The 25,274-nt window shown below is 44.0% G+C and overlaps 1 protein-coding gene and 1 long non-coding RNA gene across 2 annotated transcripts; both read right to left on the reverse strand.

The window, feature by feature from the left end:
* Positions 1-2,818: 2,818 nt before the first annotated feature.
* Positions 2,819-3,154, reverse strand: LOC134288927 (uncharacterized). Its single transcript, XR_009998178.1, has 2 exons — positions 3,105-3,154; positions 2,819-3,041 (listed from the first exon to the last, which is right to left on the reverse strand). It is a non-coding gene; the product is annotated as an uncharacterized LOC134288927 (long non-coding RNA).
* A 335-nt stretch (positions 3,155-3,489) lies between these two features.
* LOC134286043 (uncharacterized) lies at positions 3,490-5,061 on the reverse strand. Its single transcript, XM_062847607.1, has one exon. The coding sequence runs from the start codon at positions 5,059-5,061 to the stop codon at positions 3,490-3,492; it is 1,572 nt and encodes a 523-aa protein (XP_062703591.1).
* Between the last annotated feature and the right edge of the window lie 20,213 nt (positions 5,062-25,274).

A 25,274-nucleotide genomic window follows, 5' to 3' on the forward strand; every position in this document is an offset into this window, starting at 1 on the left:
TGACTATTACAAATATAATGATTTGAAATAAGCCTTGAAAATGTACAAATAAAATTTCTCCCTACATTGAAATTTTTAAACCATGGGTTATTATTTACCATCGGATATACAGAATGACACCATCGGCCTTTCTCACTTGAATTCCAATCAATTTGCCAAGTTTCGAGTGAATTCCTTTTTAATTGAACAAAGTATTCTGAAGGAAATATATAATACCACGATTGGCACCTAACTTGGCCAAAGCATCAGCTTGTTCATTACCAGAAATTTGACAATGAGAAGGAATCCACACAAATTTAATGATGAAACCCCTAGATTGCAAGTTGTATAATAATTCCTTCAACTTTAAAATAATATGATGTGATTTACAACTGAATTGATTGTTTCTGATAAAATTAATGGAGCTCAAACTGTCAGAACAAATGATAAACAAGCTAGGAGATAACTCTTTAATTAAATTGCATGCAAAATACAAAGCGATTAATTCAGCTACAAAAATAGAACAAGGAGATTGCAATTTCAAAAACTGTGCTGAACATAAATTATACACACCAAAATCTGCATTGTATCCAATAAGAGATCCATCAGTATAAAACAATTGATTTTGATTAATTCCAACAAATTTACATTCAAATAATATTCTAGCGTATCGAGAATATTCAGTATCTGGAATTTGCTTCAATTCCAATTGCAAAGATGTATCGATTATTGGTGAAAAAGAATGAGCCTGAATATCACAATTTTTGAAATAATTATTAGTTGAAGGGATTATTTGTTGTCCACAACAATGAATGAATGATTCTAAAAAGTGTAGAATTAGCTATAAGTTAAAATACACATAAATATAAACAAAAAAAAATGATTCTAAAATTCTACACGAAGGATTGATTTCATATAAATCATTTAATATACTAATTATTGAATGATTATTAGAAAAACGTTGTACTAAAAATTTATCATTCAGCTCTTGAAAACGAATTTTAATCGGAACATCCCCTGCTAATACTTCTATAGATTTTGTGTGGGTGGAATTCATTAATTTTTTGCAAATCCTTAGACAACGATACTGAATTTTTTCAAGTTTTAAAAAATGTGTTTGAGATGCGGAACCAAAAGTAAAACAACCATATTCCATTTCATTTTTTATTTATTTAGTATTACATCAAATTCAAGATAAAACTGAATCAACAATATTTCTCCATAATACACGGTTCGTGGCTGCCGCTCTCCATCCTCGGTCGCGCCCGATGTTCGCCAAGTCACGGTCCACCTGGTCCGCCCATCGTGCTCTCTGCGCTCCACGCCTTCTTGTGCCAACCGGATCAGTTGCAAACACCAGCTTTGCAAGGTTGTTGTCCGGCATTCTTGCAACATGCCCTGCCCACCGTTTCCTTCCGGCTTTGGCCACCTTCTGGATGCTGGGTTCGCCGTAAAGTGCAGCGAGCTCGTGGTTCGCCGCCGTTCTTAGCACGCGTCGCTCGAAAACTGCGAGTGCTTGTAGGTCCTCCTCGAGCATGGTCCAGGTCTCGTGCCCGTAGAGGATCACCGGTCTTATTAACGTTTTGTACATGGTGCATTTGGTGCGTGCGTGAATCTTTTTCGACCGCAGTTTCTTCTGGAGCCCGCAGTAGGCCCGACTTCCGCTGATGATACGCCTCCGAATTTCACGGCTCACGTTGTTGTCAGCCGTCAGTAAGGATCCGAGGTAGACTAATTCCTCCACCACCTCGAAAGTATCCCCGTCTATCGTAACATTACTACCCAGACGGATCCGGTCGTGTTCGGTTCCGCCTACCAGCATGTACTTTGTTTTTGAGGCATTCACCACCAGTCCGACCTTTGCTGCTTCGCGTTTCAGGCGGGTGTACAGCTCTGCCACCGTTCCAAATGTTCTGGCAATAATGTCCATGTCGTCCGCAAAGCACACAAATTGTCCGGATTTTGTGAAAATCGTTCCCCGGCTGTTGAGCCCGGCTCGTCGCATCACACCTTCCAGAGCGATGTTGAAGAGTAGGCATGAGAGTCCATCACCTTGTCGCAGTCCCCGGCGAGATTCGAATGAACTAGATAGTTCACCCGAAATCCTTACGCAGTTTTGCACACCGTCCATTGTTGCTTTAATCAGTCTAGTCAGCTTCCCAGGAAAGCCGTTTTCGTCCATGATTCTCCATAGCTCTGCGCGGTCGATACTGTCGTATGCCGCTTTGAAGTCGATGAACAGGTGATGCGTTGAGACCTGGTATTCACGGCATTTCTGTAGGATTTGCCGTACGGTAAAGATCTGGTCCGTTGTCGACCGGCCGTTGATGAAGCCGGCTTGATAACTTCCCACGAACTCGTTTGTTTTAGGTGACAGACGACGGAAGATGATCTGGGATAGCACTTTGTAGGCAGCATTCAAAATAGTGATCGCCCTGAAGTTCTCACATTCCAAATGGTCGCCTTTCTTGTGAATGGGGCAGATTACCCCTTTCTTCCACTCCTCCGGTAGCTGTTCGGTTTCCCAGATCCTGACTATCAGCCGATGCAAACAGGTGGCCAACTTTTCTGGGCCCATCTTGATGAGTTCAGCTGCGATACCATCCTTACCAGCTCTGCCGAAATTCTGCAAAGTGACGTAAGCGACATTGATGGTTTTGGCCCATTTTTTGGTTATTATGCATAAAACTCTTGCTCATCCTCTAAGTTTCTTTCCATAGATGATAGATTACGACTAGATCTTGCATTCTAATACAGCAGGCATACCACACTGTTATTTTTACACCAGATATTATATATAATATACCAAAAAATGTATGGGGATCGACTGTGATTGTGGTTATGTTACGGGTATTTTCGGCTTTCAGTCTTCGCGTAATCATAAACGGATTTATGCTCTACACCTGACGTTTCGGCTACATGTATTGAGCCTTTTTCGAAGGATCTACAAATGGACAATTTAGTACAACATTTAACAACATAGTTTACAAAATCTTACAGATAATCACTCCGTTCAATCGTGAGTTATAATGTGTTGAACATAGTCGCACGTCATCCATTCACTATAACGAGATACAAGATTATATTCGGATACCAGTTTGTGGAGGAGGTATATCGTCGCTCACGTGGTTGAGTTCGATCGTTGGCGCAATTTTTAAATCTACCGGTTCACTTATATCGGCACCAATATTTCAAAAGGGCGTAACTGCATTTACAACCAATGCCTTCTCACAAAGCTGTGGAGCGTATCCCATCCCTCTCGAGCAATCCACTAGCACATATAGAAAGATAAAATCCTCCTCTTTCGATTAATGGATGTGAATTGCGTGAGATGAATGAAATACGACCCACAGCTCTGTGAGAAGGCATTGGTTGCAAAACCAGTTACGCCCTTTTGAAATGTTGGTGCCGATATTGGGTTTTGTTTTACCTCCTACACTTGTCGGTCACTTTCGCGCCAATTTCGGATTCTATCTGTGTCTCGTTATGGTGATGACAACTATTGTGCGCCTATTCTACTGTTCGTCTGTGTGTAGTGTGTTGTATCGTTTTAACTGTGTGTAATACCCCGGCGTACGTGCCGCTCAGGTTATCGGTGCCGGTTCGCTTGTTGACAGTGTGTTGTGTGTTGAGGATGTGACATGACTCTAATATAGCTAGATTCTGTTTTTTGTGGCTTGAATCCAATACTTCTACCCTGTCTAATAGAAATTGGTGGTTGTTGGTGATGCAGTGATCTAGCAGCGCTGTTTTCTCCCTCAGTCTCATGATCTCCTGGTCGGTCTCATCCTTTCCTGCTTCTCGTAGTTCTGTTAATTTGTTGATTGTCGATCGGTGGCCGGACACGCGATCTTTTAGTCGGCATGATGTCATTCCTACATAGCTTGATCCACAGTCTGCACATGGTATTTTGTAGATGACGTCACATGGTATTTTGTAGATGACGTTCGATCGTTGATTTTCTTCCAGCTTGTCCTTCACTCCTGGTATGATCGATCTCACAGTTTTCCGTTGTTGTGGACATGTGACCACTTCCGGGTAGTCGGATCGAAGTGTCCGTTGTATCTTGTGGGTGAGAGAACCTATGTTGACAATTGATCGGAACGTTTTTGTGTTTTCATCCTCGGTAGGTGGTGCTGCGGCGGGTGGATTCTCTCGACGTCGATTGATGAGGCGGTTGATTAGTGGTTTAGGGTAGTCGTTCTGTCGAAGCTGCGTGTGGATGATCTTCTTTGCTGTGGCTTCGTCGACGTTGGTGGAGAATGTCGTTACTCGTTTGATGAGATTTTTGGCCACGTTTATCTTGAGCATCATGCTGTGAGCCGACAGGTAGTTTAAGAATCTGCCTGACGCTATGGGTTTGGCATACCATTCTGTTTTTATTGTTTGGTCTGGTTTCCTGACCAGCAACAAGTCCAGATATGGTAGCTTTCCATCCTTTTCAACCTCCACGGTGAACTGTATCTTCTGGTGGTACTGGTTGAATGTGTTTTTCACGGTTTCTATTTCGTCTTTGGGTATCGCCAGCATGAGATCGTCCACATATTTCTTGATTACTGGGATCGGAAACTTGATCGTCTTGGTGACCGAATCGAGCAAAGTTTCCATCACCAGATCTGCTATTATGGGCGACAGTGGATTGCCCATCGCTGTTCCGAACACCTGTTGATACGATTGCCCTTTGAATTGGAAGTAACTGCAATTTATGCAGAACTCCGTCATCTCCAGGAACAGATCTAGGTTGATGTTCGTATTTTCTTTGATTTCGTCCCAGCGCGAAATGACGTTCTGCATCACTAACTCCCTTGGGATGCACGTGAACAGCGAAACCACATCAAGGGATACCAAAACATAATCTGGTGGAAGCTGTACATTGTTGATGTACTCGCTAAAAGAGAACGAGTCTAGTACATTGTATTTGCTTTTTATCGAACTTTGCAGGATCGCGCCTACGTATTTCGACAGTTCGTACGTTGGTGACGTCATGCACGCTACAACCGGTCTCAATGGGAGACCATCCTTGTGAGCCTTCGGTGCACCGTATATACGGGGTGCCGTAGCCGTGTAGGTTTTTAACCTCATCTCTGTCCTGCGGTCAATTAGCTTCAAATCCGCAAGACGCTTTGCAGGTGTAGAGCATAAATCCGTTTATGATTACGCGAAGACTGAAAGCCGAAAATACCCGTAACATATACCAAAAAATATCGACAATTTGAACGGCGCTTACGTCACTTTGCAGAATTACGGCAGAGCTGCTTTGTTGGTTTTGAGCTGGTGAATGGCATCCTTAACTTCCCTCAGCGTGGGAGTTGGTTCATTTCCGTCCTCCGCTGCACTGGCGTCGTCGTTTCCTCCATTGCCGTGGGCTCCCGTGCCTACGTCCTCCACGCCGTTCAGGTGCTGATCGAAGTGCTGCTTCCACCTTTCGATCACCTCACGTCCGTCCGTCAAGAGGCCCCCGTCTTTATCCCTGCATATTTCGGCTCGCGGCACGAAGCCGTTGCGGATGGAGCGGATGGACCGTATCAGTATTATTTATTGCTGCAAAATTTTACTTTCAATGAGATTTTCTGGCACGGTATAGGCTGGGTATGCTGCGCAATTCAGATCCCATTATGATTCACTACACAGCAAAAATTTCTGAAAATTATACCCAACGTAAAAAAATTTGACACTTAAATTTATATTCCATCCCACAGAATTTAACATTTAACAATTTCTATTTAACAATTTCTTGTATGGAATGATGAACGCAAGCTTCATACTGAGAGCAAGCTGTAAATTTGAAAACTGATGGAAAAATGTATGCGATATGACGGGGTCCTTTTGTTACAGGTTATATGATGTAACATGTTTTAACTGTGTAGCCTCTGCCCAGCAACTCCTATGCCTACCTCCTCGTGGTATCGGCCGGAAACTATGAGCAACCTTAAGGAAGATCGGGTAACCCGGTGGGAACTTTGGTCATAGGCTGATTCCCATGTTAGGGTCGGCTGATCTACGTCCGAGTGCCAGGGAAGGACTCTAAGCTCAACTGTGCACTATGGTCCTCCGGAAAGTAGGGGATTAGTGTCAGGCCCTACGAGCCAGCCGTAAAAAACCATTGTAACGCAAAATCAGCAACAGATTAATACGAACCGAGACCAACGGCAATGACCCCAGCGAACAAAAAGGACTTGTAATTGGAAACTCGGTACGTGGAACTGCCGATCTCTCAACTTTACTGGAAGCATCCGCATACTCGCCGATCTACTGAAGCACCGCGGGTTCGGCATCGTAGCGCTGCATGAGCTGTGTTGGACGAACGTTTAGAAGTAATCATACCATCTACCAGAGCCGCGGCAACACACGCGAGCTGGGAACAGCTTTCATCGTGATGGGTGTTATGCAGAGGCGCGTGATCGATTGGTGGCCGATCGACGAAAGAATGTGCAGGTTGAGGATCAAGGGCCGATTCTTCAACTTCAGCATAATTAACGTGCACAGCCCACACTCCGGAAGTACTGATGATGACAAGGACGCATTTTACGCGCAGCTCGAACGCGAGTACGATCGCTGCCCAAGCCACGACGTCAAGATCATCATAGGAGATTTGAACGCTCAGGTAGGCCAGGAGGAGGAATTCAGACCGACGATTGATTGGTAAGTTCAGCGTCCACCAGCAGACGAACGAAAACAGTTTACGACTCATTGATATCGCCGCCTTCAAAAATATGGCCCTGCGTAGCACCTTTTTCCAACACAGCCTCCCTTATCGTTTCACCTGGAGATCACCACGGCAGACGGAATCTCAAATCGATCATGTTCTGATTGACGGACGGCACTTCTTCTGTCCAGGACCTGTCGTTGCGCCAACATCGACTCCGACCACTATCTGGTGATGGTCAAACTGCGCCCAAAACTCTTCGTCATCAACAATGTGCGGTGCCGGCGGTGTCAGGCCATTCGGCCGATGGTCATTAGGCCGAATGGTCATTAGGCCGAATGGTCATTAGGCCTAATGGTCATTAGGCCGAATGGTCATCAGGCCGAATGGTCATTGAGTCTTCTTCTTGCCGTTACGTCCCCACAGAGACAAAGCCTGCTTCTCAGCTTAGTGTTCTATGAACACTTCCACAGTTATTAACTGAGAGCTTCCTCTGCAAATGACCATTTTGCATCGTGTGACAGGCACGAAGATACTTTGGGGCCGTCCATATACCACGTGGACAGAAAATTCATGATTTTTGACCCCCTCCCCCCTCCCCGTGGACAAGCGTGGACTTTTCATTGACCCCTACCCCCCTCCCACAATGTCCACGTGGACATCCGAAAGAAGTTTTTTTCATAATTCTAAAATAAATGGGAAACGTGATTTTGAAAGGTTTTTTTAATATTGTTTATTTTCCGTAAACAATGTCTTAAATATAATTGAAAACTTTATAATATACAAATATTCTAGAGCTTTATGTATATAGAATTCAAACAAGTAGCCCAAAATAGGTACCTACATGTTTTCAACATTGTTTTTATTTCAGCTTAATGTTTGTGAGAGTGGGTTCGATTCACTCAGGAAAATTGCCTCATACTTAATGGCAAATATCCATGTGCCAAACCACATCCAAAGTATATGCAACCAATACCCGATTACGCAGGCAAATTAGCGCATGAATAGTATGTGCTCTAAATTGTATGAGTCGCTGCTGTATGGTGCCTCATCAAAAGTATGAGTCGCACTAATGGAAAACATTTGTTTACCCCCATTGCAAAAATCCATGTCCCGGACACATAGAAGGAATGAAGATTTTTTTTCCAGTGTTCTTGCTCCAGTTGGTTAAAAATTTCCGTCAAACGGAAAATTCTTCATTGGGTGTTTTTCATGTGATGTCCATCACCTAATTTTAGTGATTGTTCAATGTTTAGACTGTACAGCCTCTGGTTGAAGACGGTGTTTTTTAGAATGTTTATTCAATCTTTGATTGTTTTGTAGAAGAGATAAGGTAATTTTAAATCTTAGATTTTTGTTGAGATAAGACTTTATTTCTTAGATTCTTACAAAAAACAAGAATTACAGCAACTAAATTGTTTTGCTGAGGTTTAGACTTTAATATCCATTAGATACATCCTAAATTTTAAAGCAACCTTCAAAACAAAGTTTTTGAGATAAGCCTGCAAATCCCTACATGTATTTTGAAACTTTGAAGTAGTTTAAAAATTTGATATGAAACTACGAAAAATCCATACGGAACTTCAATGAAAATTTTCTGACTGAAACACCAACATTTGCATGGTCTACACTCCATTTTCAATCTCCAGAATATTCCTCAAGGAAGAAAACTAAGTAATTAGAAATTCTGATAATTTAAAACAAATTAGTCTGTTTATCAATACCATGATTTTTTTTTCCTTGAAGAAGTAACTTAAAATAAATTGTATGAAAGAACTATTGAAGAGAATCTCATTAATAATGCGACATAATTTGTTTCGTTTGTAGATTCTTGTTTTCTAATTTATATGTCAATGTTGTCCACGTGGACATTTGACGAACCCCCACCCCCCTCTCCGTGGACAAGCGTGGACTTTTCGCTAACCCCCTCCCCCCTCCAAGCTGTCCACGTGGTATATGGACGGCCCCTTTATTGATGCTGAATCTACTGATATTTTACACATGATTTTTTCCTTCTTTTAAATATAGGCTGTTCTTTCTAGTATCATTGCTAAAATAGTTTTTGGCGCTGAAACTGCTGATATTCAATTCATAAATTTTTCCTTCTTTAAAACATAGGCTATTCTTTCTAGTTTCACTGTTTAACTAGTTTTTGGCAAAAATTGTTGGAAAAGGTAAAAACAACGGCTAACTTTCAATTCGTCCTAATGACCATTCGGCCTAATGACCATTTGGCCTAATGACCATTCGGCCTAATGGCCTTCGGCCTAATGGCCTTCGGCCTAATGACCCAGCATCCAAGGCCGCGTTGTCAGACGAGGGCGAGTTCGATGAGGCCCCTCTAGAGGACTGCTGGAGTACAGCCGCATCATCGGTTGACGAAATGAAATAAATAAATAAATAAATAAAAAAAGAAGTCATCAACGACGCAGCCGAGAGCACCATCGGGTACGTGGAACGGAATCGACGGAACGAATCGTTCGACGAAGAGTGCAGAACGGTTTTGGAGGAGGAGAACGCAGCGAGGGCGGTAATGCTGCAGCAAGGGACTCGACAGAACGTGGAACGTTAAACAGAAGCGGAAACAGCAGACCCACCTCTTTCGGGAGAAAATGCGCCGTCTAGAGGAAGCGGAGTGTGAAGAAATGGAACTGCTGTGCCGTTACCATGAAAAACGGAAGTTCTATCAGAAGCTCAACACATCCCGCAACGTCTTCGTGCCGCGATCCGAAATATGCAGGGATAAAGACGGAGGCCTCTTGACGGACGGACGTGAGGCGATCGAATGGTGGAAGCAGCACTTCGATCAGCACCTGAACGGCGTGGAGAACGTAGGCACGGGAGCCCACGGCAGCGAAGAAAACGACGACGCCAGTGCAGCGGAGGACGGAAATGAACCAACTCCCATGCTGAGGGAAGTTAAGGATGCCATTCACTAGCTCAAAACCAATAAAGCAGCTGGTAAGGATGGTATCGCAGCTGAACTCATCAAGATGGGCCCAGAAAAGTTGGCCACCTGTCTGCATCGGCTGATAGTCAGGATCTGGGAAACCGAACAGCTACCGGAGGAGTGGAAGGAAGGGGTAATATAACCCATTCACAAGAAAGGCGACCATTTGGAATGTTAGAACTTCAGGGCGATCACTATTTTGAATGCTGCCTACAAAGTGCTGTTCCAGATCATCTTTCGTCGTCTGTCACCTAAAACGAATGAGTTCGTGGGAAGTTATCAAGTCGGCTTCATCGACGGCTGGTCGACAACGGATCAGATTGTTACCGTACGGCAAATCCTCCAGAAATGCCGCGAATACCAGGTCCCAATGTATCACCTGTTCATCGACTTCAAAGCGGCATACGACAGTATAGAACGCGCAGAGCTATGGAGAATCATGGACGAAACGGCTTTCCTGGGAAGCTGAATATAGACTGATTAAAGCAACGATGGACGGTGTGCAAAACTGCGTTAGGGTTTCGGGTGAACTATCCAGTTCATTCGAATCTCGCCGGGGACTGCGACAAGGTAATGGACTCCCATGCCTACTCTTCAACAACGCTCTGGAAGGTGTGATGTGACGAGCCGGGCTCAACAGCCGGGGAACGATTTTCACAAAATCCGGTCAATTTGAGTGCTTTGCGGACGACATGGACATTATCACCAGAACATTTGGAACGGTGGCAGAGCTGTACACCCGCCTGAAACGCGAAGCAGCAAAGGTTGGACTGGTGGTGAATGCCTTAAAAACAAAGTAAATGCTGGTAGCCGAACACAACCGGATCCGTCTGGGTAGTAATGTTACGATAGACGGGGATTCTTTCGAGGTGGTGGAGGAATTCATCTACCTCAGATCCTTACTGATGGCTGACAACAACGTGAGCCGTGAAATTCGAAGGCGCATCATCAGCGAAAGTCGGGCCTACTACGGGCTTCAGAAGAAACTGCGGTCGAAAAAGATTCACCCACGCACCAAATGCACCATGTACAAACGCTAATCAGACCGGTGGTCCTTTATGGGCACGAGACATGAACCATGCTCGAGGAGGACCTGCAAGCACTCGGAGTTTTCGAACGACGCGTGCTAAGGACGATCTTCGGCGGTGTACAGGAGAACGGCGTGTGGCGGAGAAGGATGAACCACGAGCTCGCTGCACTTTACAGCGAACCCAGCATCCAGAAGGTGGCCAAATCCGGAAGGATACGGTGGGCAGGGCATGTTGCAAGAATGCCGGACAACAACCCTGCAAAGCTGGTGTTTGCAACTGATCCGGTTGGCACAAGAAGGCGTGGAGCGCAGAGAGCACGATGGGCGGACCAGGTGGAGCGTAACTTGGCGAGCATTGGGTGCGACCGAGGATGGAGAGCGGCAGCCACAAACCGAGTATTGTGGCGTGCTATTGTTGATTATGTCTTGTCCTAATGATGTTGAATAAATAAATGTATGTATACACTACCCGTCATAAGTACGGACTCACAAAAAGTATTGCAACAATATTGCATCAACCTGACTCACCTCGATATCTCCAAAACCTGAGGACTTACAAAGATGCTGTCTTCAGGAAAGTTATTCAGAAGACCAAAAGCAACAACTTTTCTAAAGGCGAAATTTCCGTAGGTGTGCTGGTTTTAAAGATATCGAGGTGAGTCAGAGTGATGCAATACTGTTGCAATACTTTTTGTGAGTCCGTACTTATGACGGGTAGTGTATATGTTTTATGACGGTTCCTAAAACATCACCAAGAGGAAATGGTCATCAAAATGTTACTGGATAGGCCATTCATTTACGTCGGCGTGGACTACTTTGGGTCGATGTTGGTGAAGCAAGAATGCAGCGAGGTGAAATGTTGGGTCGCGCTATTCACCTGCTTGGCCATACGCGCAGTGCATCTTGAAGGAAGTAGTGCAGAATCTCACAACGTAGTCCTGCAACGTTTCGTTGCACAGAGGGGGGCCCCGAGGTAAATCTTTAGCGATAGAGGAACAAACTTAGCGGGCGCCAACCATGAACTGATGATGGACCTCAAGCATACCAACAGCAACCTCACTAGTACCTTCACCAATACGGATACAGTGGCGTTCCACCTTCAACGCTGCATATGGGGAGATATTGGGAACACATCTGCCGTGTGCAGCATAGTTGTCCCTTGTTAATTAATAAGGATTCCCATAGAAGATGGAACACCTAGGGTAACGGTTGAATTTTGGACCCCTAGAGGACATTAGTTTGAATTTAAGTCAAAATCAAACAGATTCAGAGATTATTTACACATGATTATGATGTTAGTATGTTCGGAAAAGCCTCCACTGTCCGCTAAAAATACCCACAAGGTCATTTCTGGCTGCAAATTTGATGAGAATAACTGATTTTTGAAGCATCAGTTGTCACTGTTATGGACACTCCAATATAATTTGGATCCTCTTCAGCATATATTTTGGACACCCGGTGTTTAAACTCGTTTGAAACTATTTTGGAAGAATTTTCCGCTTGAACATGCTGGATCACTTCCTAATTACTTGATTGACAAAGGCTGATTAGACGAACTTTGCGAATTTAATGCGCTAGAATGATAAACGTTTTTGTTTACATCTGCAAGTTTCCTCAGCACCGCAATCTTTATTTGTAAACATGATGCGACACTCGCACGGATGACGAGATTTGCAAAAAAAATAATTTCAAGGCAAATAAGGATATTTCCAGTGAGGAAATGTTTGCTGCCCGTGCAGAGCAATGTTATTTAGCGAATGATTCTAAAAATTTTCGTCATTTCATCATTAAACCTGTGTAAGTTGTGATAATACGACCCAGGGGGTCCAAAATATATGGGGGTCCAAATTATATTGGTTACCCTATGTGACACACAGCAGGCATGGTCCGGTCGGTGAAAGGCGCGCTGGCATCACTTTCTACCGGGAGCAAACCGGACGATGAGACCCTTCGAACACTCCTAGTGGAAGCGGAAAACATCGTAAACTCCAGGCCGCTGACGTATCTCTCAATCGATTCTGAAGAACAGGAAGCACTCACACTGAACTGCTTCCTGATGTTGAGTACCAGCGGCACCAACCAGTCGGCCAGAGAACCTATTGAGAAGAGGGCGACAGCGAGGTGTAACTGGGACCTGTGCAAATAACTGTTAGACAGATTCTGGGTTGGGTGGATCAAGGAATATCTTCCAACGATCACCAAGCACACCCAGCGGTTCAAGGACTACAAGCCCGTTCAAGTCGAAGATCTGGTGATTGTTGTGGGAGGATATTGTCCAGAATAACTGGTTCAGGGGACGAGTTGTTCGCGTGTTTCCAGGACAGATGGCCATATACGCAAGTAGTGACATCCAGTGCCGAATTGCTGGTTTGATCGGTAGCGAAACTGGCAGTTCTGGAAGTAGGAGGTACCGCTGAAGTAGACTTCATGCAATATGGCTCGGGATGACATCCACGTGCAGTAGGAGAAGAGTTGACAACGTTTGGGGGACTGTTTTAGGGAGTTTCAGAGAGGCGCAGGGATATTTAGGAGGGCTATAGGGACGTTTTAGAGCGTTTAGCTGGGTTCAGAGGGTTTCTGGGTTCTAAATAATTTTCAGAGCCGTTTCAGGATGTACATGAAGGTTTATAGAAGTATTTTAGGACGTTTCAAAGCGGCGTTTCAAGGGCGAATTCAGGGGATTTCAGGGACGTTGCAAGGAGTGCTATTACTACTTCAGGAGGTTTCAGAAGAACTCAGGAGGTTTTAAGCAGGGTTTTGTGGCATTTCAGGGGTCTTAGAGAGTTTCAGTAGGATTTCATGGGAATTCCAGGAAGGTTCAGACAGGTTTAAGAGCGTTTAAGGGGATTCAGAGGATCCCAGGGGTATTCAGGGTCATTTTATGTAGTTTGACGGAGTTTCGGAGGATTTTCAAGGGAGTACAGAGTGTTTCTGTGGGTTTCAAGGCGTTTTCTTTGTACTGGAGTGTAGATTTCGTGTAGTTTTACCGAAATGAATATTTAGTGTAGTTTTACCAAAATAAAAAGAAAGGTTTTTTCATTGTTTAAATGTGTAAAAGAATGACTTATATAAGCGTTTATGGACGTTTCAAAATATTCCAGGAACGTTTTGGGGGTTTTCAAGGAGCTTGGGATGATGTTTTAGGGATGTTAGTGTTAGGGCATTTCAGGGGATCCCAGGAGCGTTTCAAGGAGTCTCAGGGAGCTCCAGGAGGGTTCCATGGGGTTTCATCTAGTGTTACGAAGTTGTCAGGGAGTTCAGATTTTTTCTGGGATGTTCAAGGGTTCTTCAGTTAAGTTAGGTTGAAATATTTATATGTATAAAAATGCAGTGGCATACGTGGGACCGCGCATAACTTGCGAACGGAAGGTCCGATTTGGGTCGTCTTCGTTTTGTTCTGTTAGTTTTCACCCAAGGAAGGTTTATGAGGCAAAAAAAGGAAAAAAGAGAGTTTTTGAATCGATCTTCCACACATTTTGACCGGGGACTTGGTTTTGGCTAAAGAAACTTGGAACGTCAAAAAACGCAGTAGGCAAGACAAAGTTTGCCGGGTACAGCTAGTACATTGATAAAAACTAATAAAAATGTGACTAAGTAAGTAAGTAAGTAAGTAAGTAAGTAAGTAAGTAAGTAAGTAAGTAAGTAAGTAAGTAAGTAAGTAAGTAAGTAAGTAAGTAAGTAAGTAAGTAAGTAAGTAAGTAAGTAAGTAAGTAAGTAAGTAAGTAAGTAAGTAAGTAAGTAAGTAAGTAAGTAAGTAAGTAAGTAAGTAAGTAAGTAAGTAAGTAAGTAAGTAAGTAAGTAAGTAAGTAAGTAAGTAAGTAAGTAAGTAAGTAAGTAAGTAAGTAAGTAAGTAAGTAAGTAAGTAAGTAAGTAAGTAAGTAAGTAAGTAAGTAAGTAAGTAAGTAAGTAAGTAAGTAAGTAAGTAAGTAAGTAAGTAAGTAAGTAAGTAAGTAAGTAAGTAAGTAAGTAAGTAAGTAAGTAAGTAAGTAAGTAAGTAAGTAAGTAAGTAAGTAAGTAAGTAAGTAAGTAAGTAAGTAAGTAAGTAAGTAAGTAAGTAAGTAAGTAAGTAAGTAAGTAAGTAAGTAAGTAAGTAAGTAAGTAAGTAAGTAAGTAAGTAAGTAAGTAAGTAAGTAAGTAAGTAAGTAAGTAAGTAAGTAAGTAAGTAAGTAAGTAAGTAAGTAAGTAAGTAAGTAAGTAAGTAAGTAAGTAAGTAAGTAAGTAAGTAAGTAAGTAAGTAAGTAAGTAAGTAAGTAAGTAAGTAAGTAAGTAAGTAAGTAAGTAAGTAAGTAAGTAAGTAAGTAAGTAAGTAAGTAAGTAAGTAAGTAAGTAAGTAAGTAAGTAAGTAAGTAAGTAAGTAAGTAAGTAAGTAAGTAAGTAAGTAAGTAAGTAAGTAAGTAAGTAAGTAAGTAAGTAAGTAAGTAAGTAAGTAAGTAAGTAAGTAAGTAAGTAAGTAAGTAAGTAAGTAAGTAAGTAAGTAAGTAAGTAAGTAAGTAAGTAAGTAAGTAAGTAAGTAAGTAAGTAAGTAAGTAAGTAAGTAAGTAAGTAAGTAAGTAAGTAAGTAAGTAAGTAAGTAAGTAAGTAAGTAAGTAAGTAAGTAAGTAAGTAAGTAAGTAAGTAAGTAAGTAAGTAAGTAAGTAAGTAAGTAAGTAAGTAAGTAAGTAAGTAAGTAAGTAAGTAAGTAAGTAAGTAAGTAAGTAAGTAAGTAAGTAAGTAAGTAAGTAAGTAAGTAAGTAAGTAAGTAAGTAAGTAAGTAAGTAAGTAAGTAAGTAAGTAAGTAAGTAAGTAAGTAAGTAAGTAAGTAAGTAAGTAAGTAAGTAAGTAAGTAAGTAAGTAAGTAAGTAAGTAAGTAAGTAAGTAAGTAAGTAAGTAAGCAAGTGAGTAAGTAAGTAAGTAAGAAAGTAAGTGAATAAGTAAGTATGTAATAGAGTGCAACAAATATCTATTGCTGAAAAGAATACACCGCTACATTGGAAAAGGCAATACAACCAAAATAGCTAGTGTAACATCAATATTTTTTACAACAAGCCGCAATATGTATCTTGGACATTCGAATTACCGTAGCAGATAACACAAAATCTCTAATTATTTAAAATAAATATTTGGTTGCGTTTTAAAACGGTTAACCATCAGTGTATAGAGCAATATTCCAATTGGAATCTTCTTTATCCGATTGGATAATGTATAACAAGTTTCTTCCACTGGACACCAGATGGAGAAGAAAATAGATGCATGTATACAACGAACGCTCTTGTGGACATTAGTGGAAACTCAACGGGAATGTTGCGTTGCAACCGTTGTGATACAGTGAAACATTTCAACGTGTTGCATTGGAGTCATACCTACGCTAGATGGCTGTGACTGTGTGCAATAAAAAAGCGGGGGAGTTGTTGCATCAGCAACAGGTGGTTGTAGCCTGTTGTGTTGCACACTGCTGGTTGAAGGATCTGCGATATGCTATGCTTGTTTTTTGAAATTTTGTTTAATGATTATTTGAGTTAAGTAATTATTATAGATTTCTTCAAGAGCCTTTCGTATTCAAGTAAAGACCACAAAACATGTAAAATTGTTAAAAAAATGTAAATGAAGAAAAAGCTGATATTTTGGATATACGATAGTTGGGTAACCTACAGCTTTCTGTGCTCACGTCGTTTTTGCTCGATTTAAACTCTGCTCTCTTCCGCCCCATAGTTCATGATTGGTTAAATACAGTGTTTTTTTACCTAGAGCGTTAGTGTTTCCATTACTATGTCGATGAACGTTTTATGTATGTTTGAATAACATTAGGATTGTTTGATCAACAAACGTTTTGATTTTAAGCAGCAAGTTTAACGAAATCCATCACGCTGCATAACAAGTTAAGAAATCAAACTATATGTAAATGCATGCAATCAAGCATGAACCACAATTCATTGTTTTGGAAGCACACTACTTGTAACCGAGCAACAATTCTCCGTTGAATTATCGCCGGGGTTCGTACGACACCGTTGCACAAAACTATAGGGTGTGTCTCATTCCCGCTTCTTTGAGCGGAGGCACTTCCTGGCACGTCATACATCTTACGACGACGACGACGATGACGACGATGGCCAATTCGCCACGCCGCACAACGGGACTGCTCATCGATCTGTGTACTCCAATAATAACTCATTAGCTATAAATCAAGAACAATATGCGCGCGGATGAGCAGCCGCAGCGACACACCTATGCGAGTCGCAGGTAACGTGCGTCGTCTTCGTTTGGGAGGGCGATCTGAAAAATGAACCTGAAACAGTTTCTCTAGACGTATGCTCTATGTGTAGGAACGAACTGTGGTGATGAATGAGGGACGGTGGCAGAGCTCGACCAAACCCAAGCAACAAGGCCAACATTGCGGGCACGGATGGGAGTCAAGCGGACGATTTGTGTTCCACTGGAGTTTGGAGCAAGCGAAATGTGATATCTGTGGCTGGTCGGGTGTAGGTTTTTTGAAACGGTAATATTTTGTTTGGAATGGGTCAAGCGCATGCAATAAAAAGCACTGCCTGAGCAGGTGCATTTCACTAGGGTGCTGTCCACGATTACGTAGTTAATAAGCCTAGCTTATAGAATACAGATCAAATGAACCCCCAGTGATTTATACAAACTCTAGTCTAAACTTGTATAAATTTTTCCTCTATCCTCTTAGAGCAGACTACACTAATTCTCAAAGTAAAATTTCAGTAGCTCATATGTTCTGATCAGAAAAACGGGAATGTAAGAAAACATCTAGCTTTAAACAGCACATGCCAATTCATCGTTTATTCAAACCATCATGTCTTCTTCATGTTGAGTTGATCGTACAGAAACGCATGGAAGAAAGAACGGCGAAAGCGACGATTTTGATTAATGAACCTTCAATGTAATCGATATTTTGACTCATTTTTCTGCCCGTTTCCACTCAAGCCGTATCCAGTTCGGTTGCTTTCCGACAAACCGAGAAAAAAAAACCGCGCTGCTGCCTTATTATATCTTAATTTGGAATCTTACGCAAATGAGCTTTAATTACCACCACAAACCCGGGAGCACAAACTGACAGGTACGAGCGAGTGTTTGTGTGCGCTTACGCGGAACACTGAAATCGGATCCGATGTATCGGATAATTAAGTCATAATTGGATCGCGATTCGGAGTGGTTTCTTGCGAGTGGAGGTGTCAATTTATTATTGAGCCGTTTATCGGATCTTGGGGGCATGATATGTACCTAGCACCGTTTTCGGGTTGAGTGTCAGTAGAGCTTTCACTTTGTCAAGTGTCTTTTCGTGACTATTTTGGATAATATGTTAAATGTGGCAGATATATGATAAATCGAGTCGAATCAAGTACCGAGGCACTGAAGACGGCCTTACAGTTGAGGTCTCAATACGTAGCTGGATGTTGGTATTTCAACCCCCCCCCCATTACCGACGCGCTATACACTAGGCGCCCCTTCGCCTTTTGCCGAAATTGAGAAAAAAAACCCGCCCATGGCGCCACTTCTGTGCACGGGCTTGGGTCTGTCCATAAACTATAACAGACACCCGGACAGAAGGTCCAGGTAATGTCGCGTTAAGGACCGTTTTCTACCAAAAAAAAAAAGTGAAAGCCAGGACTACTCTTTGCTCGACCCGCTAAACAACATACCCATGGTCACCAAACCCTTCCTCTCTCCGGAACCACCAAGAAGGCATTGCTTTGTTTAGAGAGAAGCTAGTGCACATCGCACCTTCAAAGTTAGCTGCGTTGCCTGCAGCAACGAACATCAATGACACGCTCTGGGGAGTCCAAGGGTCAATTTCGATTCCAGGGCACCGGCATGACCTATGCAGTCGACTCTGAATCCTTGAACTACCTCTGTATACTATCCATTCTCCGAGTCCACGCGCCACCTCCTCTGTACCTCCAATATGATGTGGGTCTTAGTCGTTGAAACAGCATTTCAGCCAAACTCATCCCTACACATCCTCTGGACAAGATTGCCCGAAGTTGTGTCCTCCCCGCATGTGGCAAGCATGCGGTCACGCATTGTATGAAACCGCAGGCACACGAACAAAACGTGTTCTGCCGTTTCCTCTAAACCAACACAAACAGGGCATTCAGGAGAACCCGCATGCCCGAAACGATGTAGATAGATACTGTCGGAAACAACCATGGCCTGAAAGGACCTGGGGCAGGTGGAAGGTTGCTTCCCAAGGCGCATGTTAACCCAATTATCTATGGGGCTGTCCATAAACCACGTGGTCATGTAGGGGGGGGGGGGGTTCGGCCAATGACCATTTTGTATGGACAAATAAAAAAAAATGTATGGACTAATGACCACGCGGGGGGGGGGGGAGGGTTGAAAAGTCCCAAAAAAATGACCACGTGGTTTATGGACAGCCCCTATCCTCGGGATCAACCTATGGGTCCATCTTCTTTTAATAGAATTGTCCCGCGCACGCTGCTATTTGACCATGTAGTCCTGCCGCAGGACTCCTACGTATGTCTGTGCCGCGCATTTCGATACACTCTATGTCTAGTCATGACGCAGAATGCATCGTGTGACACGTATGGTACGCGCTAGCAACCCTCAGGCACATTAGCCTATAAGTACTTTCCAGCTTATAACGGTAGCTTTGTAATGTTGTAATGGGGATTTTCCCGGAAATCAAGGGTACATAAACCGCAACTAGCTTATGCGCCAATCTGAACGTACATCCAGATTGCTAGCTTGGTGTTTTACGCCCGACTAACTACTGAGAACGAAGCTCAGGGCAGGTTCTGTGGATCACTCGAACATCCGATCAAAAACCTCAAAACACTTTACTCGGATCTCTCACCAACGCCAACGAATAAAGCCGATCACTCCTTGGCTACGAAATCAACCGATAAAAAACTCACTCCAAATCTCAATTCAAACAATACACCCAACAACCCGACCTTCTCATGCAAGCCTGTTCTGTTAGGGATAATCTATATTGAAAGCCAGTTTGTTCGGTTACAGTGGTATTTATCGTTCGCAATGGGTATCGTTTCTGCGTATGGGCCCTAATCCCTAACCTGCCTGGGGGTGTGTGTGTGGCTTAACCTATAGGTACCTTTTTTCTCGTTGCGGCCGATCTGCTACCGATGCTGCGCTCTTGGTGCTCGGTGTATGGGCGGGAAACGTGGTAATGGGACGCCGGCACTCATGCGCCTTCGTCCAATGCTGGTCACTCATACGCTCGGGTCACCCCAAGCTTCGGATTCGTGGGGACGTGACTGATTCGTGGGATCGCAAGGGGGCGTTGCTAGCTCGACTCACGCGCACTAATTGATTGCGACCACGAGATGACTACCTGCTATCCCGTATCCGATCCTGCTGATGCTCGTTTGAACCAGGTGTCGACGGGGCACGTGGTTCTCGGAAACTGCTCTCGAAACGGCTTGATTTACGTTTTGCGCCGCCAGGATCTTCGACCCTGTCACTCGTCAGTCTTCCACAGACGGGGGGATTCACGCCGGTTCACGATGGACTCACGCTGAACACACGCCGGCTTCACCGGCCCTCGTGGCGGTCCCTTAGGGATGCTCGCTCGGTGAGGCGGGCTCGTTTGCTCACCAACTTCCGTCCTGGGAATGAAAATATTCCAAACGGAAAAGCCACTTTCCCGTGGCTATGGATAGCCACGTGTTAAAATCACCCCAATATCTCGCTAACTTCACTTTATTCCTACCTTTTCGTTTCGTTTTAAGTTTCACACACTTTTTTTTTGTTTTCTAACTTTTAGTCCAGTTTTAGTCCTAATAAAATAAACGTTTTAGCTAGTAGAACTTATTATAATAACTTTTACAAGGTTCCTAGCTACCTTTCAGGCACTTTACACTTCACACGTGCAACTGTTGAAAATTCCTATCACCTTTGGACTTGCAGGTTTTTAAAACAACTTGTCACGATGGAATCAGACTGTAAAATGATCGCCTGATTTATATCTGGAGTGGGCAAAGGTCTCATTTAGACCAAGATTTTACTACTACCGTCGCGAAATCCTTGGCGGAAGTTACTATATCTTTATATGTGCCTAAAGTTTTGTCCCTTTCATCCTCCTGTCCATCTAACCTGAACCTGACCTTCTATCTCTTTCTGTAGGTAGATTTTTTTTAATTTAAACTTTTCGCCCGCGATCTATATCCATTTGGACACCCGAAATCTGGCAATCATCGTAGTTGTAAAATGGTCAAAATTGCACGTCTACTGGTGCAAACACTCATCTCCCGTATTCATCCGCCATGGGAGGTGTTCATTTGGTTTAAAATGAATTCAGTAGGGGAAGTGGTTCACCAGGATGAAGGAGAAGTGGTTCACCTAGGATGAACTAAACTGTTATACGCTTCTCTCACCGCTCAATTTAAACTCTCTCTCTATCTTGCTATTTGCGCACAGTCACTATCCGATTTTACAACTGTTACAGGGAGAAATCTGAAGAGGTAGATGTAGAAGGGATTTCACGTTTCCGGTCGTTTTTCAGTTTTTAGGTCATTTTCTGGGGAGGTTGGCCCTGAATCCAACCAAAGGGACATTTCTTCAATCGAACGAAGATTCGTTCGAGGTGTTTGGGTCTTGTTTTCCCGAGATGATAACCGTCGCGAGCCTTACTTTGTCGCCGGCGGAAATCAAATTCACGCATACCAATTTCTCTATTTGCACGACTTCGGTTGTGAGGCATTACGTTTCCCTGATCAGCCAGCTCGTTTCCCGCCCATTGATTTGGGAAAACTTGAACCCTACCCTGAAGGGTCTCAATAAGGTCGGGCAACCAACAATCTCGGTAAGTGGTCTCCCTCGGGAGTGGCGCTTAAGCCATTTTTACTTGTCACCGGGGAACTCGCAAGGCTGTCGGGTTACATTTGGCGCCCAACAGCATTGGCAAAACACAACTCATTTTTGTAGCGGTTTTTTAGTTTTTGGTGAGCAAGAATACTCTAATTTTCATATGTCTTTATTTTTTCCCTCATTTTTCTTTTATTTTCCTTTTGTAGAGTAAGTAAGCAAAATTAGCAATAAGATCTCTTTGGACTTGTTTCTGTATGATATGGAAGTGTTTCTGAATTCGTTAAATAAGTGCTAAAGCAGCATTCCTCATTTTTTTTCTTTTCGTCGATTTTTTGCACTCTCAGTACAATTTTAAAATGGATAAGTTCCCATACGCTGAACATTTGAATTTGGAGGAAGTTGATTATGAACTTCTCATACGAGGCGTTTTAGACGAAAAAAATGCAGTTCTTGATCTTCCAAGTAAGCAGAGATACCTGCGAACATTGTTCAAAGCAGATCTCAAAAGTTTGCAAAATTATCCTTCACCGTACAGTATCTCGGAAGAGTACGACCATATCGATGGAAGGATAACGGATCTGGTTAGTGCGGTTGAACGTTGTGGTTTGGAACAACGGTTTGTTTCTCGGTTGTTACATTATTATTACCGGGCGAAAAGGTGCTTAGCTAGCCAGGAGGGTGAAATGCAGTCAAAGCGTAATCTAGTGCGTCGTATCGGAGAGTGTATGAAAGTGTATAAAATAGGGCCACCAGCTTCTGAGTACGTAGAGAAAATCAACGACATGCTTAACGAAGCAGACGGAAGTAGGTCAGGTCAGACGGGGCAGTTTCCGAACAGCAGCACTCCTAAGGCAACCGGGACCGTACCGAAGGTAGCAGGGATGACACCGAAGGATCAAGTTCCAAACGACACAACGGGCGGACTAGAAAAGGATGTACATGCACGGATGAACCATATGGAAAGGATGCTCGAAAGCGTGACAAAGATGTTGACGGAGCGTGAGCCACCGATAGCGCAAACCGGTGGCACAGCAGAGCACCAACGCATCGTAGCTGCTCGGGATTCGATTGTAGCACCGAACCGAACGACTCCGAACAAATCAACCGAAGAAGATGAACTTTTCGGTTTGCTGAAAAACGTCAGTAGGTTACTGAAAGAGCGACAGGGTTCGCAGCAGGTAGTTGGACAAGAACCGGAAAGAGACATGGTTCGGCCACGTTTATCAGGATTATTCGGCCCAGTTGAACCGGTGGAAACGGAGAGAGCGGCCGAATGCGGAAGAGGACAGACCTCCCGTCATTATGAGGTAGCCCAGGAGCAGCAGAGGGCGATGAGGAACACGAGAGAACGAGACGACTCAGACGATTCAGACGGCGGTAGTTTTGCTTCCCGCAGAAGTGAAGGATCCCAGAGACATGAACGGGATCACGGCGACAGACGAGATCGAGGACGGGATTATGGGATGCGAGATCACCTCAACAGAGTGGAGAAGTGGAAGCTCAGGTTCAGTGGAGACTCCAGATCAGTAAGTGTAGAGAATTTCCTATACAAGCTGAACAAAATCGCAGAGCTTGAGGGAGTTCCGGAACGACAGCTTCTGAGGGATATCCATCTGCTGCTGGAAGGACCGGCATCCGACTGGTTTTTCACCTTTGTGGACGAGTTCGAGGATTGGCCGACGTTCGAAAGGCTCATCAAGTTCCGCTTCGGAAACCCTAACCAGGACCAGGAAATTCGCCAGAGAATCCAGGAAAGGAAGCAGCAGCGAGGAGAATCGTTCATCGCATTCGTCACCGAGATCGAGAAGCTCAACCGAATGCTGTCGAAGCCACTGTCGAGGACGAGGGAATTTGAGGTCATCTGGGACAACATGAGGCAGCACTACCGGTCGAAAATATCCATCGTGGACGTGAACGACCTGCATCAGCTGGTCAAGTTAAATCACCGGATTGATGCAGCGGATCCGAGCCTTCAGCAACCCGGAGAACCACGACGAGCGGTCCACAATGTGGAAGTAGACGATGACGAGGAGTACGATAGTAGGGATTCAGCGAGGATCAACGCAGTCCCCATTACGCCGTGCCTTAAGTCAGGCCCCAAATCCAGTTTGCTGGATCTCGTCCACGCCTCCACAACTGCGAGTGAGCAGCAGTCAATTCACTTCATCGAACGATTCACTGTAGACTTCTAGCGTAACGTCGTCAGCGAAGTCGACGATTGCCACTCCTAGCGGGAACTTTAACCTCAACACCTCGTCGTACATGATATTCCATATTACCGGACCCAGAATAGAACCTTGCGGGACTCCTGAGGTTATGTGGAAACACTTCGGACCCACCTCCGTGTTGTAAACTAGTACATACTCGATTGTGGAAGTAACTTCCGAGAATCTTGTACAACTACTCGGGTATTCTCAAAGGAAGGAGTGCATAGGCAATAGCCGCTTAACTGGCGCTTTTAAACGCGTCACTTACATCCAGAGTCACTACTGCACATTAGTGAATCCCCCTTCTCTTATGCTTGAGTGCTTTCCTCGTACTTACCTTACCTTACCAATCAGGCTAAGGCCGGGGTGGCCTCTGCTGTACATAGTAGCCGCCTCCATTCCACTCGGTCCATTGCTGTTTGTCTCCAGTTCCGCACTCTGCGTAGGGTCCGCAGATCGTCCTCCACTTGGTCGATCCACCTAGCTCGCTGCGTTCCACGTCTTCTTGTACCGGTCGGATGACTCTCGAGAACCATTTTAGTCGGTTTGCTATCCGACATCCTGATGACGTGACCCGCCCACCGTAGCCTCCCGATTTTCGCGGTATGGACGATGGTTGGTTCTCTTAGCAGCTGATGCAGCTCGTGGTTCATTCGCCTTCTCCAAGTCCCGTCTTCCATCTGCACTCCGCCGTAGATGGTACGCAACACCTTCCTTCCGAAATCTCCAAGGGCGCGTTGGTCCTCTGCACGTAGGGTCCATGTTTCGTGCCCATAGAGGACGACCGGTCTAATCAGCGTTTTGTAGATGATTAACTTCGTGTTGCGGCGAACTTTATTCGATCGTAGAGTTCTGCGGAGTCCAAAGTAAGAACGATTTCCTGCCACAATGCGCCTCTGAATTTCTCTGCTGGTGTCGTTGTCGGCGGTCACCAGTGAGCCCAAGTACACGAATTCTTCAACCGCCTCGATTTCATCACCGTCGATATGAATTCGGGGTGGCAGGCGCGCTGATTCCTCCCTGGAACCCTTTGCCATCATGTACTTTGTCTTCGACACATTAATGACTAATCCGATTCGTCTGGCTTCATTCTTTAGTCGGATGTACGTTTCCGCCATCGTCTCAAATTTACGAGCAATAATATCAATATCATCAGCGAAACCAAGCAGCGGAACGGACTTCGTGAAAATCGTTCCACTCGTGTTTATCCCCGTTCTCCTAATTACATCCTCTAGAGCAATGTTGAACAGCAAGCACGAAAGACCATCACCTTGCAGTAACCCTCTGCAAGATTCGAAGGGACTCGAGAGTGTCCCTGATACTCGAACTACGGACATCACTCGATCCATCGTCGCTTTGATCAACCGTGTCAGTTTATCCGGGAATCCACTTTCGTGCATAATCTGCCATAGCTGTTCTCGATCGATTGTATCATACGCCGATTTGAAATCGATGAACAAGTGATGTGTGGGCACGTTGTATTAGCGGCATTTCTGCAGCACCTGATGGATGGCGAACATCTGCACAGAAAAAAATAATGTAAAAATCAGCGAGAAATCATGCACATAAAGGGACCCAAGTAACACGACATTCACAAGACGCGACACGCGAGACAAGACATAACACTTATCGTTCTTACAATCGTCAAAGGGTTAAAATTACCTTTGTTGTCGACCG

The sequence above is a fragment of the Aedes albopictus genome, chromosome 2 (assembly GCF_035046485.1).
Source record: "Aedes albopictus strain Foshan chromosome 2, AalbF5, whole genome shotgun sequence".
In the NCBI taxonomy this organism is placed as follows: Eukaryota; Metazoa; Arthropoda; class Insecta; order Diptera; family Culicidae; genus Aedes; species Aedes albopictus.